This window comes from Borostomias antarcticus (assembly GCF_949987555.1).
Source record: "Borostomias antarcticus genome assembly, chromosome: 4".
In the NCBI taxonomy this organism is placed as follows: domain Eukaryota; kingdom Metazoa; phylum Chordata; class Actinopteri; order Stomiiformes; family Stomiidae; genus Borostomias; species Borostomias antarcticus.
The window spans coordinates 22,280,545-22,305,795 of record NC_140237.1 but is presented as its reverse complement, the minus strand read 5'-3'; the positions used below and the strand labels follow the sequence as shown (position 1 = coordinate 22,305,795).

Sequence of the window (25,251 nt, the reverse complement as noted above, 5' to 3'; positions counted from 1 at the left end):
GTCATGCGTGGAGCCAGGCCACCGTGCCACTACACTTGTGATGAGCATGTCGGCGTCACATATGATTTGGGTATTTATAGTGTGCACATTTTTGCGATTCACATAGACGTATTCATTCAATGATGGTGCCCTTGTGTGGGTGCAGTCGCCATCGCCGTCACCTCTTTGGAGTTCTATCGAGTAGCGCCGGATTCATTTAGGCTCGCATTACGCACAGGAGGACTGTCATTTATATGCTTACCAAAGAGCAAACAGGTCCACATGATCACATATTAATGACAATCTAATTGGTCAATTATTGCCGTTTGATGGAGTGCCTGCATTAGGTGTGCGCATAGGTTAAGTTTGGGGAACAAATCCATATCGAACCATGAATGAGCCGGTTAGAGGACACGTCTAATCTTGCATTGCGATATATGTTTGTGCTGAATTGGCCTAGTAGCCTACATGATTGTGCGTTCATGAACTGTCGCTCTTATTCTCTCCGTCAAACATAGTAATTCACCGACGCACCACCTGCGTCGCCAGTTCCCCCTGTGTTCAAAGAGGGCGTAGAACACCGTGTAAATCGGTACGCCAACTGGAGAGGTGTCCTACAAAAGCGCGGAGAAAGGCGACTAAATTTTCGCCCTTACGGCTTGATAAATCGCAATGTGGGGGGGGCAAATGGCGTACGCCTGAACTCGCGAAAAAGACCGTGTAAAAGAAGGCGTACCTCAATGATAAATGAGGCCCCAGGAATCCAAAACAAACAACAACAAAAGAAAAATAAATCATCCATTCCAAAGATATGACACAAACACAAAACTAAATATAATGCTATTTGGCTTTAAATCTAAATTATACACTGGCAAATTACCTTACCATCATACGTGATAAAAATAAAAAAAACTACGGAAAACAGACTATTTACAGACTTAGTGAACACAATCCATAGGCAAACTTGTCTCAGATACCACTGTTGTCCCAGAGAAGAAAGGTAAACTCAAGTTATGCATTACAGGAAGTAGAAACTTCACTTCACTTCTTCACAGCATGGAAACAGTACCAAAACATTAGACAGAGCTCTTTCCCCCAAATCACAAAAATATATGAAGAATTTAGGACCAAATCTGATGTTGAAAAAAATGCCTTACATATTTGAAATGCCAAAATGTGCATTAATTGCTGCTAAATTAGTACAAAAAATGTCACAGCATGATAACAACTAATACCAAACCTAAATAGTTAGTTTATTGCTTTTATTGCTATATTTTATACACATATTTTGTTAAATTGTATAGCTATATTGTAATGGATTGTATGTATATTCCTTTAGAATTTATTTATATTTAATATATATATATATATATATATATATAGGAAGTATATATACTGTATATAGATTTATGTGAATGATTTAATGTGTAGGTGCAAACAGGTGTAATTACCTGTGTAGATATTTGTGTATTAGGATGTGTTTATGTATATGAATTATTTTTGTAAATGCCTATGCAACTTTGGTAATATAAATATTTGATTTTTGTGCCAATAAAGCCCATTGAATTGAATTGAAATTGAGAGAGCGAGAGAGAAAGAGGGGGGGGGGTAGAGAGAGGGAGAGAGAGAGGGGAGAGAGAGAGGGAGAGATAGAGGGGGGGGAGAGGGGGAGAGAAAGAGAGAGGAAGGGAGGAGGAGAAAGAGAGGGTGGGGGAGAGAGAGATAGAGACAACAGAAGGAGGCTGGAGGGAGAGAGTGTTTCTAGTGTAGATCAAAGGTGTGAGCAGAGACAGTGTTGCTCAGGCAGCAGTCACCAGCTCAGACTGATGGGCTGATTTCCATATGAATCATTAGCATGGGGCTGGGTGCTGGCACACAGGCCACACACACACAAACACACACACAAACACACACGCACGCACACACACACACAAACACACACATACACACACATGCACACACAGGCACACACACCCATACAGCTCAGGGCAAACAGAGCCATGTTTACATAACCTGATGGAACAGCTAGTCATGTTCATCATTACGGTCGCGCACACACACACACACACACACACACACACACACACACACACACACACACACACACACACACACACACACACACACACACACACACATTTGAATTCTTTATTTAGGTCCGCATTTTTAAAAATACATTGCAGGGGCCCAAATATAGTTCTTTTGCTATCATGTTGATGGGTCGTTTAACAAGCTAGCCTTTGATTCATGTCCAGTGAAGGGGTGGAGTAACAAGAGACCAAGAGGGAAAAATCATTATTTTCTCTATAAAATATGACATACTTCATTACGTCGACTGTTGAGAGGGCCTCACATTAAGATGAGTTTAATCAAAGAGACTATTTTGTCATGCAAGTCTACGGTCGGTGAACTGTTTCTCTTGCTTCACCACTGATAGCCAAAAGGGGAGAAACGATGCATAGCTAATTATTAATCACTGCTAATTACCTGCTGTCCAACTGCTCTCTTTTAATGGCTGGGGGAAAGGAACACATTGCATTGTCACAGAGATTTTTAGATCCTTGGAAATAGCTCTCTCCTTCTCCCATCTTCTGTGTGTCTCTCTCAGTCTCTGCCTCTCTCTCTCTACTGTACCTCTCTCTCTCACTCTCTCTGTCTCTCTCAGTCTCTCTCTCTCCCTCTCTCTCCTCTCTCCCTCCATCTCTCTCTCCCTCTCTCTCTCCTCCCTCTCTCTCTCCTCTCTCTCATCCCCTCTCCCTCCGTCTCTCTCTCTCCCTCTCTCTCCTCTCTCTCCTCCCTCTCTCCTCTCTCTCATCCCCTCTCCCTCCGTCTCTCTCTCTCCCTCTCTCTCTCCTCTCTCTCTCACTCTCTCGCAATTTCTGACACTTAGAAAGTAACACCTTTCTCTCTCTCACATGCTTCCTAGTTGGCAGGCGCATCTGTCGTGAGGGAGAGAGGGGCACGTCGGAACACGTGTGCGAACTCACCTCATCCCCGGGGACAGGGACAGGATATGACATCATAGTTCACTCACCAGCTTGCGCTGACACCAGGTGCAGACGCCACACAGTGCGACGAGCCAGACGGCACAGACCGTCAGCCCCACGGACACCAGGAACACACTGAGAGACAGAGAGCCTGAGGAGAGAGAGAGAGACAGAGAGAGAGAGAGAGAGAGAGAGAGAGAGAGAGGGAGAGAGAGAAAGGGAGAGAGAGTGTGAGAGAGAGAGAGAGAGAGAGATAGGAAGGAAGGAGGGGATTAGAGAGATAAGTCCATATACATGGAGGCAAAAATGTGCCCACTTGCTGTGCCAACCAGTTCTGGGTTGAGAGGGGGCAGTGTTGAACACACAGAGCAAAATGTTCTGACGAGAAAAAAGCGAACTCTCAATACCCTTCCATCCGGCAGCCTGCGCCGGCACAATACAAGCAATAAATAAACCATTGAAAAACACACCGATGAGGCTTATGACGGAAGGACGAGGGGTAGGAAGAGGAGGCGGATGTGTGTGTGCGTGTGTGTGTGTGTGTGTGTGTGTGTGTGTGTGGGCCTTTAATGTGCTTTCCTCTCTCCACTCCATCATCGCTAAACCACAGACAGACTCATCTATCAAGAGAAGAGGGAGAAAAGCAGAAAAGTAGAGCAAAGGTTTACAATCAAACACAATCTGCCACAGCGCAGCGTAATATAGCACAATACTGAGCACCGCTTCAGCGTGGCCTCCCTGTGCTCAGTGTCAGGGCAGTTGAATCTGTTCCTCATGAGTGAACTTGAAAATGGTTTTCCTGGGTGTACATCTAGACCAGTGGTTCCCAAAGTGAGGGTCGCCAGACAGGGATGGGGGTTGTAAGATGATGGGGGGGGGGGGGGGCTGGGGGGGTCATAAAACGTCTCAAAATAGCCTATTTCCAGAATGTGTGAAATACAATTTTAAAATTATTAAAAATAGCCTATTGTAATCATAATTGTTACGAAAGGTAGAAATAGTATGAGGTAAGTTTAATATTTACTAAATTAAATTATTATAAAAATTAATATTATGGTTGTTAGGCTGCTGCTATTGTGTTCTTTAGTTGTTGATTGTGCCCGTGTTTGAATAGCCTAAGCCTATTCAAGACTCAAGACTCAAGATCTGTTTATTGACATGTACAGGATGTGGTTCACACATCCTGTATTAGGAATTTGACTAGGATTAAGACATACGCTGTTGTAGACGACATAGGACAGGGTGCAGGACAGGACAGCTCAACGACATGACAGTGCAAACTAAAAACTGCAAATACAAAATACAGTGCAACAAAATGCAGTGCAATGTATAAATTACGATGCACCGTTAAAAATAACATAGAAATAAAGGGGAAGGCACAACTACAGTATGTGTACTGTATGTATTGGTGTGTGTGCGTGCGAATGTTTGCATGCTTCAACCACCTCCAGATATAGTGGGGGCTGTGAGTCTCTGAAGGTCGGTGGCTGATATGTTTGGGAACCACTGATCTAGACACGTCAGGGACAAATAATGTATCAGCATCCATGGTCACTGAAAGCCAAGGTGATGAAAAGGGAGAGAGGGAGAGAGAGAGAGAGAGAGAGAGAGAGGGAGAGAGGTAGAGAGAGAGAGCGAGAGAGGGAGAGAGGTAGAGAGAGAAAGAGAGAGAGAGGGAGAGAGGTAGAGAGAGAGAGACAAAAAACAACTGTGCTTAATCTGGCTCATTAGCAAGCTCGATAATTGTCAGCTCCCTTGTTCGTTGGTTGGTCGTCCACGCGTCTCCTCCCCTCGGTCTGCTGATGGTCTCTCTGGAGCTCCTGACCGACCTTGGGGAGATAAAGAGCTCTTTCAGAGCCTAGGAAGAGAGATCTCCACCTCCGCCCGACAACTGCACTATTCATCTCGTCCTCTTCCTCTTCCTGAGCTGTTCAAACGGCGGAGCTGCGCTGGCTTTGTGTTGGACACAAACAAATGGCTCAGCTCGACCCCATTCCTTTTTCTCTCTCACTCTCTGTTACATTTTCTATTTCTCTCTCTCCCTTTGCCCACACAAGTCCTCTGCTCACTCATCCCTCCCTCCCTCCCTCCATCCTCTCGCCCATAAAACCTCTGGAAAGTTGGTCTGCAAGTTCACACAGGAAGACGAATAACGAGCGCCCACCCTCTCCCCACCTCTCCATCCTCCCTCGTTCTCCACCTCTCCATCTTCTCTTATTCCCTTCTTCCTACACTGGCCGACTCACCTCAGCACAGGCGGGCTTCAGGTGCCAGCCGCCAATCAAAGCAATCAGGTGCTATTATGCGTTGAAGAACAGCTGAACAAAATTCATGGTGACTGTTCCCTTGCTGCTCCCTTCAGCTGCACACACATCAGCTCACACTGTCATTGCGGGGAACAGATTCAAGACTCAAGATTCAAGATCCGTTTATTGCCATGAGTAAGGTTCACGAATACTAATAATTTGACCAGGGTTAAGGCAGACTCTGTTGCAGACGACATAGGACAGGGTGCAGGACAGGACAGGACAGTGCAAAGGCATGGCAGTGCAAATGCAGTACGAAAGAACAGTGCAAATACAAAATACCGTGCAATATACAAAATACGATGTACTATTAAAAAGGGAGGCACAACTGCAATTTACGTAATATAGAATGGAGTGTGGTGAGTGTATGTACAGTATGGGGCGAATTCACAAAGAGTGGATTGCGGCTGGTAATAGCACCATAGTGTAATTTGCACCCGTCATGTACTCCGTCTTAAAGGACAATGCTCGTTTTTGACAACCTGGACCTTATTTACGACATATTATAAGACGTTTGACTCACCGAGATCACTTTGGTGTAGTTCGGAGGCATGTAGAAGAAATTTAAAATCCAGCGCGAGCCAGTATATCCATGTAATGGCGGTGGTCGGGGCACTTAGAATGCAGTTTCTAAAAATCTATTTTCTGCCGCGAAACGGTTGTTTTCATCAATCTGTCTTGATGAATCGCTAGTTGTGCTTACATAGAGCATAGGCCTGTTGTGGTTTTTCACATGCCTCTGTAATATGATCTTTAGAAACGTCTTTAGACACGAAATAGCTTCCTCACTTGCTCCAGCACGCATGCGCACAGCGTGCTGGAGCAACGATTGCGCGCTGTGCGCATTAGTGCTGGAGCAGGTGAGGAAGCTATTTCGTTTCGAAAGACGTTTCTAAAGATCATGGCATGTGAAAACCACAACAGGCCTATGCTCTATGTAAGCACAACTAGCGATTGATCAAGACAGATCACTACACCAAAGTGTTCTCGGTGAGTCAAACGTCTTATAATATGTCGTAAATAAGGTCCAGGTTGTCAAAAACGAGCATTGTCCTTTAACGACCTATTCACTAAAGATATTGCGCTAATGATATTCTAACGCAAACACGCCTATACGGTGTTGCAGCTGAGTGCAATTTGCTCCTGAGTATGTACAGTATGCCTCACAATTTGTTTTCACTGCCATTGTTTTCGCGTTTGGATATACATGGAGGTGAATGAGCCATAGTTGCATTCACTCCCATGTATTCGGAGTCTGGTAATGATGAGTTTGTAACCATGATAGTGTATTCAGCCTGTTATTTTGACTATTTTGGTTCTTGAAGTGTTTTTTTTACAGTGAACTTTTAACATTGAAGTCAACGGGCACTTCCGCATCCGCACCCCCAATTACGTCAGACTGACCTGAGGTGAATAAGGCGAATAGTAGCCTATGGACTGCAAACGGAGATGGAATGATTTGAAAAAGAGAACAAAGGAGAAAATATCGTTCAATAACTCCTGAGCAAAAAACAAGAATCCTTTGTTTTTGTCACTGTATCATTGTCATTGCATTTGTTTGAGCAGAGCTGTCCATGGTGCTGAATGTTTAGGCCGAAGTTGGGCACAGCCTATTTTTCTTACTTTTCATTTAATCTTTGGTCGTAGGCCTAATGATGTGGGCCTAGGCTATTTGAATTTTTGATCACAAAGGTGTAATTTGACAACTTTATTTTGTTGCAGAGACAGCAAAGTAATTCATGTGAGATAATGCCTGACATGTCTGCCCTCATCTGCTCGCACATGAGACAGGTGGGCAGGTGGCTCCTGGTCATCGTTGGAGTCTTCATTTCCATTTCCGTGCTCCTCAGGATGAAGACCCACATCCATGCGCAGACCGGCTCTCATGGCAATGTTGTACAGGATGCAGCCCACTACAATGATCTGGCATACTTTCGGGGGACTATATAGCATAGCCCCACCACTACGATCCAGGCATCTAAGTCGGCGTTTTAAGATGCCAAATGTGCGCTCGATGACACCGCACGTTCTGATGTGAGCCCGATTGTACGCCGCCTCTCAAACGTCGGTAGGATTGCACACGAGAGTCACCAGCCATGCCTGGTGTTGATAGTTGACAGTCGGGGGGGCTGCTCGGTGGGCCACGCCCCCGTCACTCATCACCCATGGCGCACAACGTGTTTCCTGGAGACGCACTTTTTTAAAGTTTCAATTCGGAACGACAGCCAAAGCACTGTTCCCAGCAGGGGCGCCGCTCGTAATTGTATGAAAGAGTGCAATAATGGCCCCCCTCCCTTATCATGACCTTATCATAATACAAATAGGGCACTTGGGATCGTTCTAGCTTTACCCCCCGCTTACGGCTCCCATGGTTCCCAGCAGCCGGGCTTTGGCTGCACTCTTTTTAATGAATGCAGTGCAGTGTTGGCTGTTCTATCATCTGAGCCACGGATAATGGACAAGCCACTCTTAAGGAAAGGCAAATATCTTGGCATATATAATATTTTGTATGTGGTAGGATCTGGCTCAGAGTCAGATGAGGCCATCTCCGCCGAGGAGGTTGGGTCAGGGTGAGGCGTCGGGAGACAGGTGGTGGAGCGGTCACCTCCGCCGATGACGGCGGTTTGGGCGGGGCCTTCCAGGGCCGGGGACAGGTGGAACATAGCCTTGTGAGGCCGTCCCGATCTTGCGAGGCCTCTCTCGCAAATCAGTCTGGATGCTCTCCACAGAGATCCGTTTGTGCCAGATCAGCGTTCGTTGAACTCAGATCAGATCTCGCCAATCAGCGTTCAATGAGGAAACACAAACAGCCACGCCGGGCGGGTTTAGGTGTGACGAGACGGTGAAGAGCAGTTAAAGTCAGCAGGTGGTTCAGTATTTTTGAAAGTGCCGGCCCTTTCCCAAAAGGTTTCCAGAGGAGAGATCCCAGATGGTTATGTGAAGCGTCCGGTTAGGTGAAACGGACACCGCAGCATTCTTCTCGAAGAAAAAACAATGAACAGTGCTTTTCATTTTGAATGACCGATGTGTTCTAAAGGTTGTGATGTCGCTTGAGGAGGAGTACAGGGCGTGGTTTCACACATAGCCTACACACATGCCTTCCCACCCCTCCCACCTGCATTCAGCGAAGAAGAATATCAGTGTCTGAGCCAATCAGAGACAGAGTAGGGGCGGGTCTTCACAGAATGCGGATGGGGGAAAAAAAGATAACGCCACACACATGCACACACACACACACACACACACACACACACACACACACACACACACACACACTGAGAGAAAGACCTGCTAAATGTCAGACGCACCGGTGCGCCCAAAATAAATGTTTCATCTCACTCGACAGATTTTTGGTCGAATGTGCGACCGCAACGGTCTCACTCTGGAGCCTTGGTAATACACTGTGACTCCACCGAGTCAGAGAAGACAAGTCAATGTGCACACTGTCTCCCCGCTTCTCATCATCACAGACCATATTCAGTTAGGTGTCTGTGTTACTGTACAACTAAGATGACCAAAAACACAAGATGGGGGGTTAGCAGGTGACCGTATCCCCTAAACCACACCCAAGCCATCTTGTGACCAGTCGGTAACCATGTCCGCTACACCAGAATCATAGGATGCTTCTGACAGCAGGGATTCAAAGCAGAGTAAGACATAAATGCTAAATAACATGGCTCGGTGATAGATAAACACTGGAAACATTGGAATTAATAATTATGCCGCTATCACTACTGCAGTATATAATAATGGTTAGATTACTCCAGAGTGGGATGTGAACGGCCTGACCGGGGGGCTATTAAGTAAACATAATCACAAGGAGAGATAGATAGCGAGACCGGAGGGGATGGAGAGATAGAGAGATAGAGACAGGCAGTACCACTGTAGGATAATTTTGGTGGTGGCTGGTTGGCAGGCTAACTGGGAATCTGCCTGTCTGTCTGCCTGTCTGTCTGCCTGTCTGCCTGTCTGTCTGTCTGCCTGTCTGTCTGTCTGTCTGTCTGTCTGTCTGTCTGACTGATCCTCTGTTTATCTGACTGGCAATCTGTCTGTCTGTCTGTCAATTCAATTCAATAAGCTTTATTGGCAGGAAATACCTAGTATGTAAATATTGCCAAAGCATAGTACTAATTTAAAAAAACAGACAAACAAATACAAAGAGATAATATATATATATATATATATATATATATATATATACATATATATATATGAATAAGAAATAAGAAATGCTGTAATAAATAGTAATAATAATAATCACAATGGGTATATGTATGTTTGTGTGCGGACGAGCGTGTGTGTGTGTGTGTGTGTGTGTGTGTATTTGCGTGTGCTGTGTGTGTCTAGGTCATTCACTGTCCCTCAGGTTGTGGCATGCTGATACAATATGCAGCCATACATGCCCTGTCTCCTTCTAGGATTATTATTAATTTTGAGAGGTCATTAAGTTGTTTGAAGTCTGGAATTACACACTTAAACTTATTAAAGTAGATGTTCCTTATTTCATTGAATGCTTTACAGAATAGGAGGAAGTGCAGCTCTGTTTCAACCTCACCTGTCAAACACTGATCACATATTCTATTTTCTTTTGGTTGCCATGATTTTTTGTCGTCCTTTTTTGATTGCCAATTTGTGGTCACTGAGCCTGTACTTGGTTAGGATCAGTCTCTGCTTTCTATCTCAGACAGTAGAAAGATATTCTGCCAATGTATATATATATATCTATTTTTAGGGCCAGATAACATTCTAATCTACTTTGGCTTACATCTTGTGAACCAATGTTCCAAATAGGTTTCCTTAGCTCCTCAGCTCTTGGATTTCAATGGCTTTGGAATGGAGGGTGTCTAGGGGGCTGGATTTCTTCTCTCTTTTGAATGTTAATTATTAGTGAGTATCTGCCTAATTCTGCTCTACATGCATTTGTTGGTGTTTTTCTCTGTATACTGTACGTAAAATGTATCTGCAGAATTGTGCATGTAAAGATTCTGTGGGATGTTTGTCCCAGCAGGTATAGCTAGGATGACTGATCATATTTCACTACCATACAGTGCAATGGGCTGGATGACACAATCAAATCATTTAAGACAGATTTGAATTGGAATTTGGTAATTATAGACTTTTCTCTTAATTGCATTTAGAGCTCTTCAAGATTTTTCTTTTCTTGTCTGTCTGTCTGTCTGTCTGTCTGTCTGTCTGCCTGCCTGCCTGTCTGCCTGCCTGTCTGTCTGTCTGTCTGTCTGTCTGTCTGTCTGTCTGTGTCTGTCTGTCTGCACGCCCGCCCTGCTATTGAAAGATATCTCACTGCCGTCTCACCCAGAGACACATCCATTAGATGGCTGTGATAGGTGGAGGATTACTTCCTGCTAATTAGCTGTGCTCGCTCCTCTAATTATTAAAGCTGCAGCCGCGGCAGCAGATATGAACAGCAGTCTAGCTGAGGAGAAAGAGCTGCACATTCAATATGGTGGTAAATACCAGCAGCAGCTTGAGAGAGAGAGAGCAAAAAATAAAGAGAGTGGGAGCAGAGAGAGAGAGAGAGAGAGAGAGAGATTATACAGAGTTTATACACATATATAAAAATTAAATATATTTCAATAAATTATATTGTTATATTGTAATGGATTGTACTGTATGTATGTTCCATAAGAATGTACAGTTTCTGAATATAAAATGTGTAGGAAGTAAAACATGTGTCTATATATTCAATATTCAGAAATTCTGAATACTGTATCTGTATCTATGGATATGTGTCAATGATTTAGTGTGGTCCAAACTACAGCTGTATACATGTGCAATGTAGATGCATGTGTGTACTGTATATGTTTATATGTAAGTACCTGTGTATATATTTGTATATTGGGATGTGTACAGTATGTGTATATACTGTAGAATTATTTCTGTAATTCCACTGTTGCTTTTGTTGTTTCGTGCCAAACGCCCATTGAATTGAAAAAAAAAAAAAAAAAAATTGAGAGAGAGATAGGGAGAGAGAGAGAGAGAGAGAGAGAGCGAGAGACAGAGACAGAGACTAAGAGAGAGAGCAGCCTGGTTGGGGAGAGAGAGAGAGCTACAGTAGGCAGAGAGAGAGAGACAGAGAGAGAGAGAGAGAGAGAGAGAGAGAGAGAGAGACAGAGACTAAGAGAGAGAGCAGCCTGGTTGGGGAGAGAGAGCTACAGTAGGCAGAGAGAGAGAGAGACAGAGAGAGAGACAGAGTAAGAGAGAGAGCAGCCTGGTTGGGGAGAGAGAGACCTAGGCAGAGAGAGAGAGAGAGAGAGAGAGAGAGAGAGACAGAGACAGAGACTAAGAGAGAGAGCAGCCTGGTTGGGGAGAGAGAGAGCTACAGTAGGCAGAGAGAGAGAGAGACAGAGAGAGAGAGAGAGAGAGAGAGAGAGAGAGAGAGAGAGAGACAGAGACTAAGAGAGAGAGCAGCCTGGTTGGGGAGAGAGAGCTACAGTAGGCAGAGAGAGAGAGAGACAGAGAGAGAGACAGAGACAGAGACAGAGTAAGAGAGAGAGAGAGAGCAGCCTGGTTGGGGAGAGAGAGACCTAGGCAGAGAGAGAGAGAGAGAGAGAGAGAGAGAGAGAGAGAGAGACAGAGACTAAGAGAGAGAGCAGCCTGGTTGGGGAGAGAGAGCTACAGTAGGCAGAGAGAGAGAGAGAGAGAGACAGAGACAGAGACAGAGACAGAGTAAGAGAGAGAGAGAGAGAGAGCAGCCTGGTTGGGGAGAGAGAGACCTAGGCAGAGAGAGAGAGAGAGAGAGAGAGAGAGAGAGAGAGAGAGAGAGAATAACAGTAGCATGTCCCACCAGCTGAGCTAGCGGCTAGTGGGCCCAGATACAGTGACAGCTGTGGCCACAGGTTCTCAGACACAAACTGAGAGGAGGAGAGAGGGAGGGAGAGAGGTAGGGAGAGAGGGAGGGAGAAAGGGAGGGAGAGAGGGAGGGAGAGAGCATGTGGATATTGCTTCTGGTCTGGAAGAGCCCTGACTGTGGACAGCCCACCAGGGACGGCCCATCACCCTCTCTCCCTCCTCCATCGCCCCTATTTCCCCTGGTATCTCTCCCTCTCTCTCTCCCTCTCTATTCTCCCTCCCTCTCTCCTTTTCTTCCAGCCCTCCCTCCCTCCCCCTCTCTCCCCAGGAGTGGCTCCACGGAGTGGGAGTTCTCCTGTGGCTGAGAGACTACCAGCCCCAGGCTCTCACAGCAATCTATCTGCTATCACTCAAATACACACACAAACATGCACACACACACACACACGCACATGCACGTACAGTATGCACACACGCGCACACACACACACAGACACATACACGCGCACACACACGCACACACACACGCACACACACACACACACACACACACACACACACACATTTGAGTAATTTATTTATGCCCACAGAGATAGAAATACAAAGGGCATGTAAGAGTCAGTCAGTTACATACAGTATACACACAAACAAATACAGTACACACACACACACACTCAAAGACACACACACACACACACACACACTCAAAGACACACACACGCACGCACACACACACACACTCAGATACACACACACACACACACTCAAAACACAAAAACATACACACATGCACGCTCACACACACACTCAAACACACACACACAAACACACACATGCGTATGCACGCACACACACATGGACGCACACAAACACAAACACACACTCCAGTGCATACACGACTGTTTAACATCACCGCTGACCTTTATAAATTGCATACTGTTACAGTAATCCACCATAGACACTGACAGCAATGATGGAAGAGGCTGGAAAAACCAAGCATTCATTCATTTCATACCTGGGAATCAGTTTTACTGCATGGTGTGAGGCAATCTATTCACAACTGTAGTGTATAAAACGACATTGGTTGGTTGTGTAGATGAAAGGTGTGTTCATGAACTCTGCCCCCACCCCCCAGACATTCTGAACCCTCACCGCCCGCCCATACTCTGGTCATGCTCTCTACTTCCCTCATCAAGTAATGACATAATTTAATACTGCAACAATTAAACTTACTCATCTGAAAGAATGGCCTCCATAAAACCCCTGCCCCCTCACTCTCTGTCTCTCTGAGTCTTTCTCTCTCTCTCTCTCTGTTCCTCAGTGGATTTTAACCCCGTCTCCTCCACATATGGCGAGTCCCGGCAGCAGCTGTTTTCTAAGGACCTGTTTCACTACCGATGGTTATCACCGTTCAGACTAACACACACACACACACACACACACACAGAGACAGGCACGCACATTACAAAATGACAATCTGACTGTATTTGACCTATCATTCATGAGGGGCTATGCATGAATATTCAAGAACTGATTACGGACAGTAATATGATATTCATAATAATATCTGATTCTGTATCAACAGGACTACACGCAGCCCTTTCTCCTCCACCACAGAGGGTCACTGTGCCAGGACGAGGACAGGGGATAATGGTCCTTATCAAGCCCATGACACAGACGGGATTCGACCCGTCGACCTTCGGCAGAGGAAACGGACCGTTAAACGGGCGACGCCTCGGAGGGTGCTCCCCTGAGTTCTCAGAGGGCAATGTCTGGGCTTTTCGAGTGGCGCCACTACTCCGAACGGCGGACAGAGATGGATGTCGCTCTCCTCCCCTGGGACTTTGACAACAGGTCACTGGCCGGGTAATATAGGCCAGCCGCGGCCGCCAGCCCTCCAATGGCAGGGCAGCTGACCTAGTCGGGGGAACCGATCAGGACTCCATCTGTGTGTGAGGAGCAGGGAGAAAATGTATGTGAGCGATAAAGGATCGTTCACAACGTTATCTGCATCAGTGCACCAGGCAGATTATTTGTAGACAGACAGACAGATCGCTCTCTCCTCCTCTCCCTCCCTCTCACTCATTTCACCACCTCCTTCTCTCTCTCTCTCTCTCTCTCCCCCTCCTCCTTCGTTCTCTCCCTCCTGCTCTGTCTCTCTGCCTGTGTTCTTCTCACAGTGCTGGTGGCCATGCTGTTAGTCGCTGTGTGTGTGTGTGCGTATGTGTGTGAGTGTGTGTGTGTGTGTGCTAGGCCTATTAGTCAGGAGATCTCCAGTGGAAGAGTGTGTCTGTCCCAGGGGGTGATAGAGTGGAACAACAGTAGTGGGGGTGTCTGACCCCTCACCCCTGATCCCTAATACACCAGGAGAGGATGGCAGCCAATGAGTGGATAGAGAGTTTCAGATGACCCAATCAGACTTGTTGAACAAGCAAGCGTCTAGGAGAGAGAGAGAGAGAGAGAGAGGGAGAGAGAGAGAGAGAGAGAGAGGAGGAGAGAGAGAGAGAGAGGGGGGGGGAGAGATATGGAGAGAGAGAGCATTCCCAGCTGAACTCATCCAAGCCTAGAGCAACTGAGGACATTACATTAAAGATCACCTATGGGAGCCATAAAGAGTGACCGGACAGAGACACTTACATTGTATTTCAGACATCGTCCGAGTCCCCCCCCCCCCGGTACACAGCCTCCAAGGCCCGGGAGTCTGGACGCTGCAGGCTCGGGCCAGAGATCACGACACTCCGCCCATCGGACAAGATGAACTGGCGTCGGCGCAACACGGCGGCCGTTTTCCACACTATCGCCCACGTTCCCACGATCCGCCCGCTCGCCGAGCGCGGCGTTTTAGGGACGGAGGATGTCTGTTTGAGCTCCGGCGCCACTTTGTCAAGCAGATTTAATCGAACAAGGTCTCCTTGAGATAGAATCTTACTCACTAGTCACTACCGGAGAACCGGTCAGAAGCATCAGCACAACAGTATCAAACAAGCAGACGGAGTGCCGTGTCAATATTTCATCCATCTGCCCGGGCTAGAAAGATGCCCCCTCGACAGCCGGGGCAAACTTCCTTCCCAATCATCATCCCTTCACAGCACGCTCATGTCTTTGACTGGCAGGTGTGTTGCCTCGAGTGAAGGCTACTTCAGAACGGTACACACACACACACACACACACACACGGAGGAGCCATCAATCCCAGACTGAGGAGAAGGTAGAGGAGGCCCAGGTGACAGAGAAGGGTAAGGGGAGGAGAGGAGCAGGGAGGTGTGGAGGTTACAGATAGAGAAACGTGGGTGGGGGGGTCAGAGAGAGAGACGGTACGGAGATGAGAGAGAGAGAGCGGCAGAGCTGGAGGAGGAGGAGGAGCAGTGGAAAGTTTCAGCGTTCAAACCCCTGCAGGAGTCGGTCCGGGGTCAGCTGTCAGGAAGCAGAACGGAAAACGAGATATGGACGGAATCTAAAAGTGAGCAGAGGAGAAAGTAGTTTTAGGAAAGGATGTGAAGTGGAGAGATGGGGTTGGGGGGGGGGGATGAAAGGGTTGGAGGGAGAGAACCAGCACTGTGTGTTCTGCTGGGCAGTCTGCCTGCAAGAAACACTCCCTCAGAATGTAAAGCTGCTGTTTCCTTTCCAAGACAAACACCAACATACTGTATCAAAATCAACGTCAACAATAGACCACTTTATAGCTGTCAATTACTCGACACGGCTGACAAGTAACTGTTGCACCAGCTAGAGGTGAGTCTGTCTGTCTGTCTGTGGTTCGCATACTTAAGCATGTTGCCACTTGGAACCCTCAGGGCTGCAAATTTGAATCCTTTTGAGATCAAGTGCTGGAGAAAGTACTGCACCATCACTGTAGGTTGCTTTTGATCAAAATGAAAAACTATTACACCTGCAACTTATTACAGACACACATGCATGCTTTCACGCACACACACACCCAGGCGCACACACACACACACACACACACACCTACACACCTACACACACACACACACACACACACACACATACACACACACACACACACACACACAATGTTGTCCATGCTGTTGTAACCCTGCTGCTCAGCGCTCTGTGTCCTGGCTCCTCCGTCCCCCCGTCCCCCAACACACACACACACACACACACACACACACACACACACACACACACACACACACACACACACACACACACACACACACACACACACACCTCTCCCCCACCATCACTCTCAGCACTGGCTCCCCACAGGGCTGTATGCTGCGCCACCTCCTCTACACACAGAACCGTGCCCCCACAGACACTCACGATCTCTTTCCCAGTCAGTGTGTAGATGAAGAGTATGGATGGTCCAGGTGTGTGTGTGAGAGAGAGAGAGAGAGAGAGCTAGAGAGAGAGAGAGAGCTAGAGAGAGAGAGATAGAGAGAGAGAGAGAGAGCTAGAGAGTGAGCTAGAGAGAGCTAGAGAGAGAGATAGAGAGAGAGAGAGCTAGAGAGTGAGCTAAGAGAGAGAGAGCTAGAGTGAGAGCTAGAGAGAGAGAGAGCTAGAGAGAGCTAGAGAGTGAGCTAGAGAGAGCTAAAGAGAGAGCTAGAGAGAGAGAGAGAGAGAGAGCTAGAGAGAGAGAGAGAGCTAGAGAGAGAGAGAGCTAGAGAGAGAGAGAGCTGGAGAGAGAGAGAGAGAGCTGGAGAGAGAGAGAGAGAGAGCTAGAGAGTGAGCTAGAGAGAGAGAGAGAGCTAGAGAGAGAGAGAGTGAGCTAGAGAGAGAGAGAGAGAGAGAGCTAGAGAGAGAGAGAGAGAGAGCTGTAGAGAGAGAGAGAGAGAGGATAGTTGATAGTCCCCAGAGGGTGTGGAGAGGTGTTCGTGAAAAGAAGACAGATCCTGGTACTCGAGGAGGGTAAATGATGAAAAGACTTTATTGATACATGGCTAATAGGTTAAAAAAGTTGACATGTTTCGACCTGAAACGGTTTTAATCAGGACATGAAGGTGTTGTGTACGGATGAGGTGTTCATGTACATTTGACTGGATACTGACTCGGGAAACACACACATACACACAGAAATACACACCCATGTCATAAAATCCATGCTCCTGGTGTGAATTTATGAGGTGCCGTATGCGCCATAATTCAAACTTGCCTCTCACATACACACAGGGGTGAAAATTAACTTTTTGGCTCACGCTGAGTCACCTGCCAAGGGGACTGTAGATGAAAAAATCTACCGGCCAAGTATATATTTTTTTCAGGTACAGTAGCCTTCCAAAATCTAGTCACCAATTGGAAATTCTACCTGCATTTGGTTGGTGGCAGGTGTTCATTTTCAGCCCGGCATACACATACTTTACCTCTCACATACACACACATTACCTCTCACATACACACACATTACCTCTCACATACACACACACATTACCTCTCACATACACAGACTTACCTCTCACATACACACACATTACCTCTCACATACACACACATTACCTCTCACATACACAGACTTACCTACACATTTACCGTTTTCACAGGAGGGCAGCAACAGGCTTAGATAGACTGTTCCTTGTTCAGTTTCAGCAATTCAATGAATATTTGAGTTAGGCTATTTAGTTATTTGTGTAAGTATTTCTGTTAGTTATATATTATATTTCTTCATTATTTCACTGTCTGTTTATGTAAGTGAAGAGAATTGAAAGGTCAAATAATGCTTATTAAGGGTTTAAAAAGTAGTAATATTGTCACAATACTGAGGAAAGCTTGCGTGCAACGAGTGCAAGTATGCTCTCCTCTCACTTAATAAACTGGGCTCAGCATCATGATCATGATCCCAAGTTTATACAGTTTACATATTTTTAAGCAATGGTAGTGTCTACTTTTCATGTCAGCGAGTCTAACAAAATTGATAATGCATGGGTTGTGTCTTTTGTCTTTTCCCACATGTGACCTTCATTCCTGTCTCGGCTGATCATCGACCACTATGTTCCTGTGATCTAGAATAAAACAAGTGCAGAGGTAGTGTTGTTTTCTCTTTCAATGTCTAGTTACTGGAGTAAACAGTGAAACATTCACCAAGGGGTGGATCAGGATCTGCTTCGATTAGGTCCTCAGAATTTTAACAATCAGAAGTGGGCCTTACAGAAGGTTGAGAATACCTGGTGTAATGTAATAGTCTGTTGTAAATAAATCATGTTTAGCATTTAAAGCATGCCCCAAATGAATGGGTACCTGCATGAAGGTGTCAGTCCCCTCCTCTCCCAGCTTTTCTTTCCTTTTCTACTGTTGCTGTGCCAATAAAGCAGAAATGTGTTTCTGAGCTGATATCTTCTTTATCCCTCTTAGGGGCTACGTGGAAAAACCCAGTCATGAGGAGACACTGCAGCAGGAGGCTACCAAGTACCTGAAGGGGGCGTCAGTCAGGGAGGGTGGCTGGAGGCAGCGCAAGAGCCTAGCCTGTCCTAACGGTTGTGACACTTGTGCTACTGTGTTTGCCATTGCCTTGAATAGTGTAGCTATCATGTGTTTGTAGCCTCCCTCCGCCCACTGCAGCAGGAGCAAACTGACTAGGCTAAGCTAGCCTACTGCTGTTTCTCTCGTTCTACTAGGTTACTCGCTTAATCGCTTGGCTGAATCATTTGTGAAACAGCTGTTTGATTGTGAATAAATAGGGCCTGTATTTTTCTGATAGAATTGATTTTTGATTTGATTTCTGACTTTTGAAATATTGCATAATTATTTAGATAAGACGCACTGGCTCAGAAGAAATGCAACCGCTTGACTGTCCGTTGCAACTGGCAGGCTGCCCATGTAGGCAGTCAAATCAAACAAGCTTAGGATTTATTTGGAAACAGCAAGCAAGCATAACCTGTTTGATGGTATTCAGTTTTGATAACTAGTCAGTTGATATATGTTTGCACCACTCGCCAGCAACAAACCTGGACTAAGCTATTACCCCCCTCCCCCTGGTACCTGTTCATATTCAAATTAACTGGATGGATTTGTTTCATAGCCAGTGGGCTAATGATTTCGATAGCAACTAGCCATCAACTGAATGTAGCGCATTTACTGTGCAACATCAACTGTCCAGTTGTCAAAACAAATTGCCAACAAACTGAATAGTTTAATAGGCCTGTAGGCTACGATTTCCTCTTAGAGGCTCCATCTAACTAAACGCAAATATGCTCGACCTACTGTTAGTTAGATGGAGCCTCTAAGAGGAAATCGTAGTCTACAGGCCTTTTAAACTACTGTAGTGGAGCCTACCTACATTTTTATTAGGCAATGCTCTAGTCTTACTGACATGTAACCTACTGACATGTAGCCTATGTCAAAGACATAGGGATATTGCCTACTCAAGCCCCTTCCCAAGGCACTGGCAAAGTTCTGGGGTTGGTCCCCCTTCCCTGGGCAGTGTAGGCCTAGCCACAGCCATGGCTTTCTTTATTATTAGGAATATACTGTAGGCTAATCACTGAGGAAAGGAAACAAGTGAGAGTTGATATGCAGTGTGTCCCTGACAGGTCATGTTATGATGAGGCCTGTTGTTATTGTTCATGTTCCTTCCTGTGTGTCTCTGAGCTAACATTTATATGCTTAATCACATTCACAGAAATAAAGAATGTAGCCTATTATAGCCTAGGCTATTGTATTGTTTGATGGAATCAGTATCCGAATTAGTTTATTGCCATGCAGTTTTTCAAGATACTAGGAATTTGCTTTTGATTGTGGTGCATAATATGGAGACAGGATGAGACTAGAACTGTGCAAGAAGCAAGTACAAAAAGCTAATGCAAAAAAGGATAAGCTAAGAAAAAAACAATATAGTGATGAATGATGAAGGTTTTGTCAGACCAGACCGAACCCTGCAAAAAAGGAAAATAATTTCATATCGAGCTACAATAATTATCATATAGCCGTACAAAGACACCAGTCTGTTGTGACGAGGACAACGGTCGGTTTTTGGGGAAACTGCAGAGGCGGCGAACGTTAGCACTAGCTAACATTAGCTATTGGGCTATCTTACCTTGTCTAGCACTAGTTAATCTGCAGTCTGCAAAAACACGACACCCCTTGCTAACCTAGGTGTAAAACAAAGGTAGCCTAACCAGCTCTAGTGCACTCTAAACAGCTGTAACCTTGGTGCTGGTCATCTACATACAGCTTGTCGGTGGACACACAGCCTTATACAGCAATCTAAATTATAAATCTAAGTCTAAAGTTATGTGCAAATAATGCTGGGGGGGGGGGGGGTCTTCCTGAAGCCCATCTCCACTGTCTTTAGAACTTTGAGCTCCAGGTGTCTTGTACTGTTGAAGGCGGAGCAGAAGTCCACGAACAGGATCCTGGCAGTCCAGATGCTAGATACAGGATACAGGATCCTGCAGTCCAGATGCTAGATACAGGATCCTGCACTCAGCTCAGCATAGATGGCGGCAGTAACACAGAGGATAGTGACTGGCCTCCTTAAATAGAACTCAAATGGTGTACATATTATATTACATTTCCGTCTTCATCAGTGATCGTAACGTAGGTTAATGTCGTTGCAATAACATGAAGAATAACGTTACGTCTGTCTATCATCTATCCATGTTTCACAATACAGCCTATATTTTTATTTGCTTTGAGATTGTGTTGTTAGGGTAGGCTACTTGTCCCCTCTGGTATTAATATGTAGCCTATATTTTAATTCATCGGTCTATCTAGGGGGTAGGCCTTTATTCTGAAAGTCCATACGTTCTGGCCACTGTCACGTGTCTGCCTTCCCTTTCTTAAAGGAGAAGGCTCTTTTTCGACAACCTGGACCTTATTAACGGCATATTATAAGACGTTTGACTCACCGAGATAACTTTGGTGTAATTTGGAGGCCTGTAGAATAAATTTAAAATCCAGCGCGAGCCAAGTATATCCATGTAATGGCGGCGGACGGGGCACCAAGAATGCAGCTTCTAAAAAATGTCGCGAAACGGTTGTTTTCATCAATCTATTTTTATGAATCGCTAGTTGTGCTTCCATAGAGCGAGGGCTTGTTGTGGTTTTCACATGCCTCTGTAATATGATCTTTAGAAACGTCTTTAGAAACTAAATAAAGCTTCCCCACTTGCTCCAGCACGCACGCGCAGAGCAGTGCGCAGACTGGCTATTCTCCGTCTGTAGGCTACACTCACGGCTCACATTCTCGCTACGATCGGTTTGTTGGTGCCTGGAATATTGTGTGCAATATGGCTGAATATTTATCAGATTTTAAGGATATAGAAGATGACTTAGAATATGATGGAAGCCGATCATAGCATAGAGAATGTGCACAGCAAGTACAATACACACACACACACACACACATATAATACACACACACACACACACATACACACACAAATCCATAGAGAGGAGGAGAAAGATAAAGAAAGAGAGTGATAGAGAGTCGAGAGAGTGGAGAGTGCTGGACGCTCCAGCCACTTGTGTGTGTGTGAGTGTGTGCGCGCACGTATGTGTGTGTGTGTCTCGGCATTGTCGCCTACATAGTGTGATGTGTGCGTACTCCCTGTGTGACAAATGTTAGTTTGTTGTGAGACAGAGATAGTAAATACATTATCATATTGATATATTGCTGTTATGCATTGTCCATGTACTTATTGTTGGCTGTTTTATTGTATGCTTGTTACACATGTACACTGACTTATTTGTTATTATTTTGAATTTGCTGCTTCATTGCTTTGGCATTTCAAAAGTCTTTATCACTCCAATAAAGCAACACCGAGCTAAATGGAATTGATGGAGTCAGACAGAGAGAAAGCAATGGATAGAGAGAGACAGAGAGAGAGAGAGAGACACACACACACACACACACACACACACACACACACACACACACAAAGTAAAGGAGCAAAGCCCTGGGAGACCTGTGGAAAGGCCAGTCCTCTGAGGTACCAGTAAAAGGGCAGCAAGTCAGCCACCTGTGTCTTCTAACCTCGGCGCTAAGCTAATTAGCCACCGACTGGGCCTGGGTTTGCCTCTGTCACTTTAATATCCCCCACCCCCCTTCCCACGTGAAGAGAGCTTTGTTACCTCATTACTGGCAGTTAGACCAGGCTCCTTGTTAACCCTGCCCCTCAGCCATGTGATGGACTGCCCCGTTGAGTGCCTGCGACAGGGGAGTCCATTAAACGTAACCCCGAATGAACACACTGCCCCCCGGCCTCCGGCCCTCGGCGTCAGGTCCCACAGCCTGACCCTGCATATCTGGATAGAGGGAGGGGTTGCAGCCAGAGAGGGAATGGGGGCGTCGGGCTGCCATCTACATCTGTACCACAGATATTAATAACCACCATTAACATTAATATGCATTCTGCCGTCGATCTCTGATGGGTGGCATCAGAGTCCCTGCTGTTAAATGTGTGAAAAGGGTCCCTATTAGAGACGGGAATGAACTCTGCTTCCCAAGGTCAGGAGCAGCGAGGAGCAGGGAGCAAAATAAAAGAGAGAGGGAGAGAGAGAAAGAGAGAGAGAGAGAGAGAGAGAGAGAGAGAGAGAAAGAGAGAGAGTGAGAGGCGAGACCCTGTTAAGCTAAGCTTCCACGCACGAAGGCATAGATCCCTTACTAAGTCCACCACGCTCTGAGGTTTTCTGTGCGAGCTCGAAATAGTTTGACCATCCTGTCTCAGACAAGTTTGCGGAGACATCTTGACATGCACATTGAATAGTAGATTAGAATATAAGGTTGCCCAGTCTCCAAGCCTTCTCTTAACTGCAGACCCTAAACCTTGTACAGGACATATAAAAAGCTCTTCAAAGCTAACTTGTTTCAGGTTCAAAAAACAAGGTCAGACACAGAGTAGGGTCAAATAAGGGTCAAAATAATTGAAGCCTACAGACGAATAACTATATTTACATTTACAGTTGTGTTACTTGGTTTGGTAATCACATTGTCTTCTGACTTTTACAATAAAATAGGGTTAAATTAATAGCACTAGAAGACGTTGTGTACTTGCAAGTGATGTACAGTATATCATTCACAAAATATTATTAGGATGGTCTGTACATGTGTTACTGTTCAAACGCTCCACCAAAAATCTAAAGGCACATACTGTATATGGTTATTCGTCTATAGGCCTCAGATGGGTTGTCTATACAGTAATATGATTTAACATGTATTTCTACAACGGAGAGTTTGGATACTTGATTCTGATTGGCTAGCAGCCGTGGTAAAATACTCTGTAACCCACTGCTGCGACCGCATAACAATTAGTATTAATGCGCCGTCAATCTCATTGACAAGGCCATTGATAAAAATCAAGCGGTAGGCTATGCTTTGCGTAGCAACCACTCGCAGCAACCTCGCCTTTTTCGTATCCTATTACAATAACGCACTCATCAGTTCGGCTCCAACACTTCCACACCCCTACCAGCAAAAACGAGTGCTCTGGAGAACTGTTTTAATAACTGCACCATGGCTGGAAATATTCAAATAAACGTGAACCACCCGAATTATGCCTTATGGCTTGGCCTATGTGAACAAGGCCAACCCAAATAGGCGAGATAGCCTATGTTGCCTGGCAACCATTTAATTCAGAACTATAGCCTATCGCGGAAGATTTTGTAAATACTAAAATGATAAGAATGATCAGAAAATTAATTATTGAATGTTACGACTGAGTGTTTTTTGTGAATATATATATGTAGTAACCGTTGTAGAAAAGCAATTGACCACGAGAGGCAGTGGGTGGCTGTAGCGTCGGGCCTAACAACGCCCCGTAGCTGTGGTAAAATCCCCTGTAACCCACTGCCTCTCGTGGTCAATTGCTTAAATAGGCTACATGTATATGGTATACCCACTCACTCTCATAGGCCTTTTCCACCAAGAGGGAACCGGTTCGGTGCCGGTTCGCGAACCTAATTTTGAATGGGTCCACCCGAAAGCTGGTTCCGAACCGGCACCACAAAATAGTAGGCTTTTCAGTGCGAACCGTGACGACATCATGGACGTGGGCTGACGTACAACGGTTTGGCTCAAAACTGGTCAAAACGCGGGCCCGTTCTCTGGACAGAACCAAGGTTCCAGGAATTTTGAAACGAACCGGTTCACGAACCAGTTCCTTTGGTGGAAAAGGGCTCTCAGTCACTCAGTGGAGACACAGTCCTTAAATACCACTTAGGAACAATTAACTTACATCCATGTCTTTAATTAATCGGGTGTAATTTGTCTAGGGTACAATTGCATTCCAATGTCTGTGGGGCCTCATCCTAACTAGGACATAGGTCTGTCTTTGATACATTTGAACAGTGTCCAAATATCAATTGAGTCTCTTGCCAAGATAACTACCTCGAACTTTGGGGGCAGTTGACAAAGTGGCGGCCTATGCCCCCTGCCATGTCTGTTATTAGAAAAGCTTGACAGACTAGGAACTGCAACAACAGGTTGCAACATGACGCAGAACAGATATCATGATCAAAAAAAGCTAAGAGGTTTATTCTGGCTGCAAACAATCGAAATGCACACATGCGCATGTGTGCGCGCACACACACACACACACACACACACACACACACACACACACACACACACACATTGGGTCCCCACAAGGAGTTAATCGTGACTACACGCACGCTCTTAGCTGTCCATCATGTTCGATAATGACCCTTGCTTGCAAGGGGTTGGGGGGGGGGGGTCAGCGACGTTGGCGCTGGTCCCACTTGTTGTGGCCGTTGAGGCCGATGACCGTGACCCGCACGTCCGTCCACAGATGGAGCAGGGGAACCCCGGATGCCAGGGGAACCCCGGATGCCAGGGGAACACCAGACGCCCTCTGGTGGCGCTGTGCGCGCCTCTCGGACCGTCTCTGCTGGTTGGTGTGGTTTATTTGTGAAACTGCTCTGGCACATGTGACCTGCCAGGCTGCTCTGTCGAGTGCTTGAGAGGTTCAAGCTGCGTGGGGTTGGTGTTTGAGCTCTTCAGGAGGTCCTTGGTGTCGTCCTTGTAGCGCCTCCATTGTCCGCCTGCGGCGCGCTTTGCATTACTCAGTTGGCCGTACTGTACTTGGCGGGGCAGACAGTGGTCAGGCATGCGGATAGAGTGCCCTATCCAGCGTAGGTGTTTTTTGGCCACTGCTGCTTCCTTACATATGGAGTTGGTGCTGTCAAAGACTTCTGTGTACGTAGGGGACTGGATCTTCCCAGGACAGGCTGAGGATCTTCTGAAGGCAGCGC

At 46.0% G+C, this 25,251-nt stretch overlaps 1 protein-coding gene across 1 annotated transcript in view; it reads right to left on the bottom strand.

Annotated features, from left to right (window-relative positions):
• syt7b (synaptotagmin VIIb) overlaps positions 1–25,251 on the bottom strand; it is a gene marked incomplete at both ends in the record, with an annotated part of 91,032 nt that overhangs the window by 50,459 nt on the left and 15,322 nt on the right. The window contains one exon of the mRNA XM_084436745.1: positions 3,014–3,117. Within this exon, the coding sequence (XP_084292871.1) occupies positions 3,014–3,117 (104 nt within the window). The remainder of the gene's footprint in view (positions 1–3,013; positions 3,118–25,251) is intronic.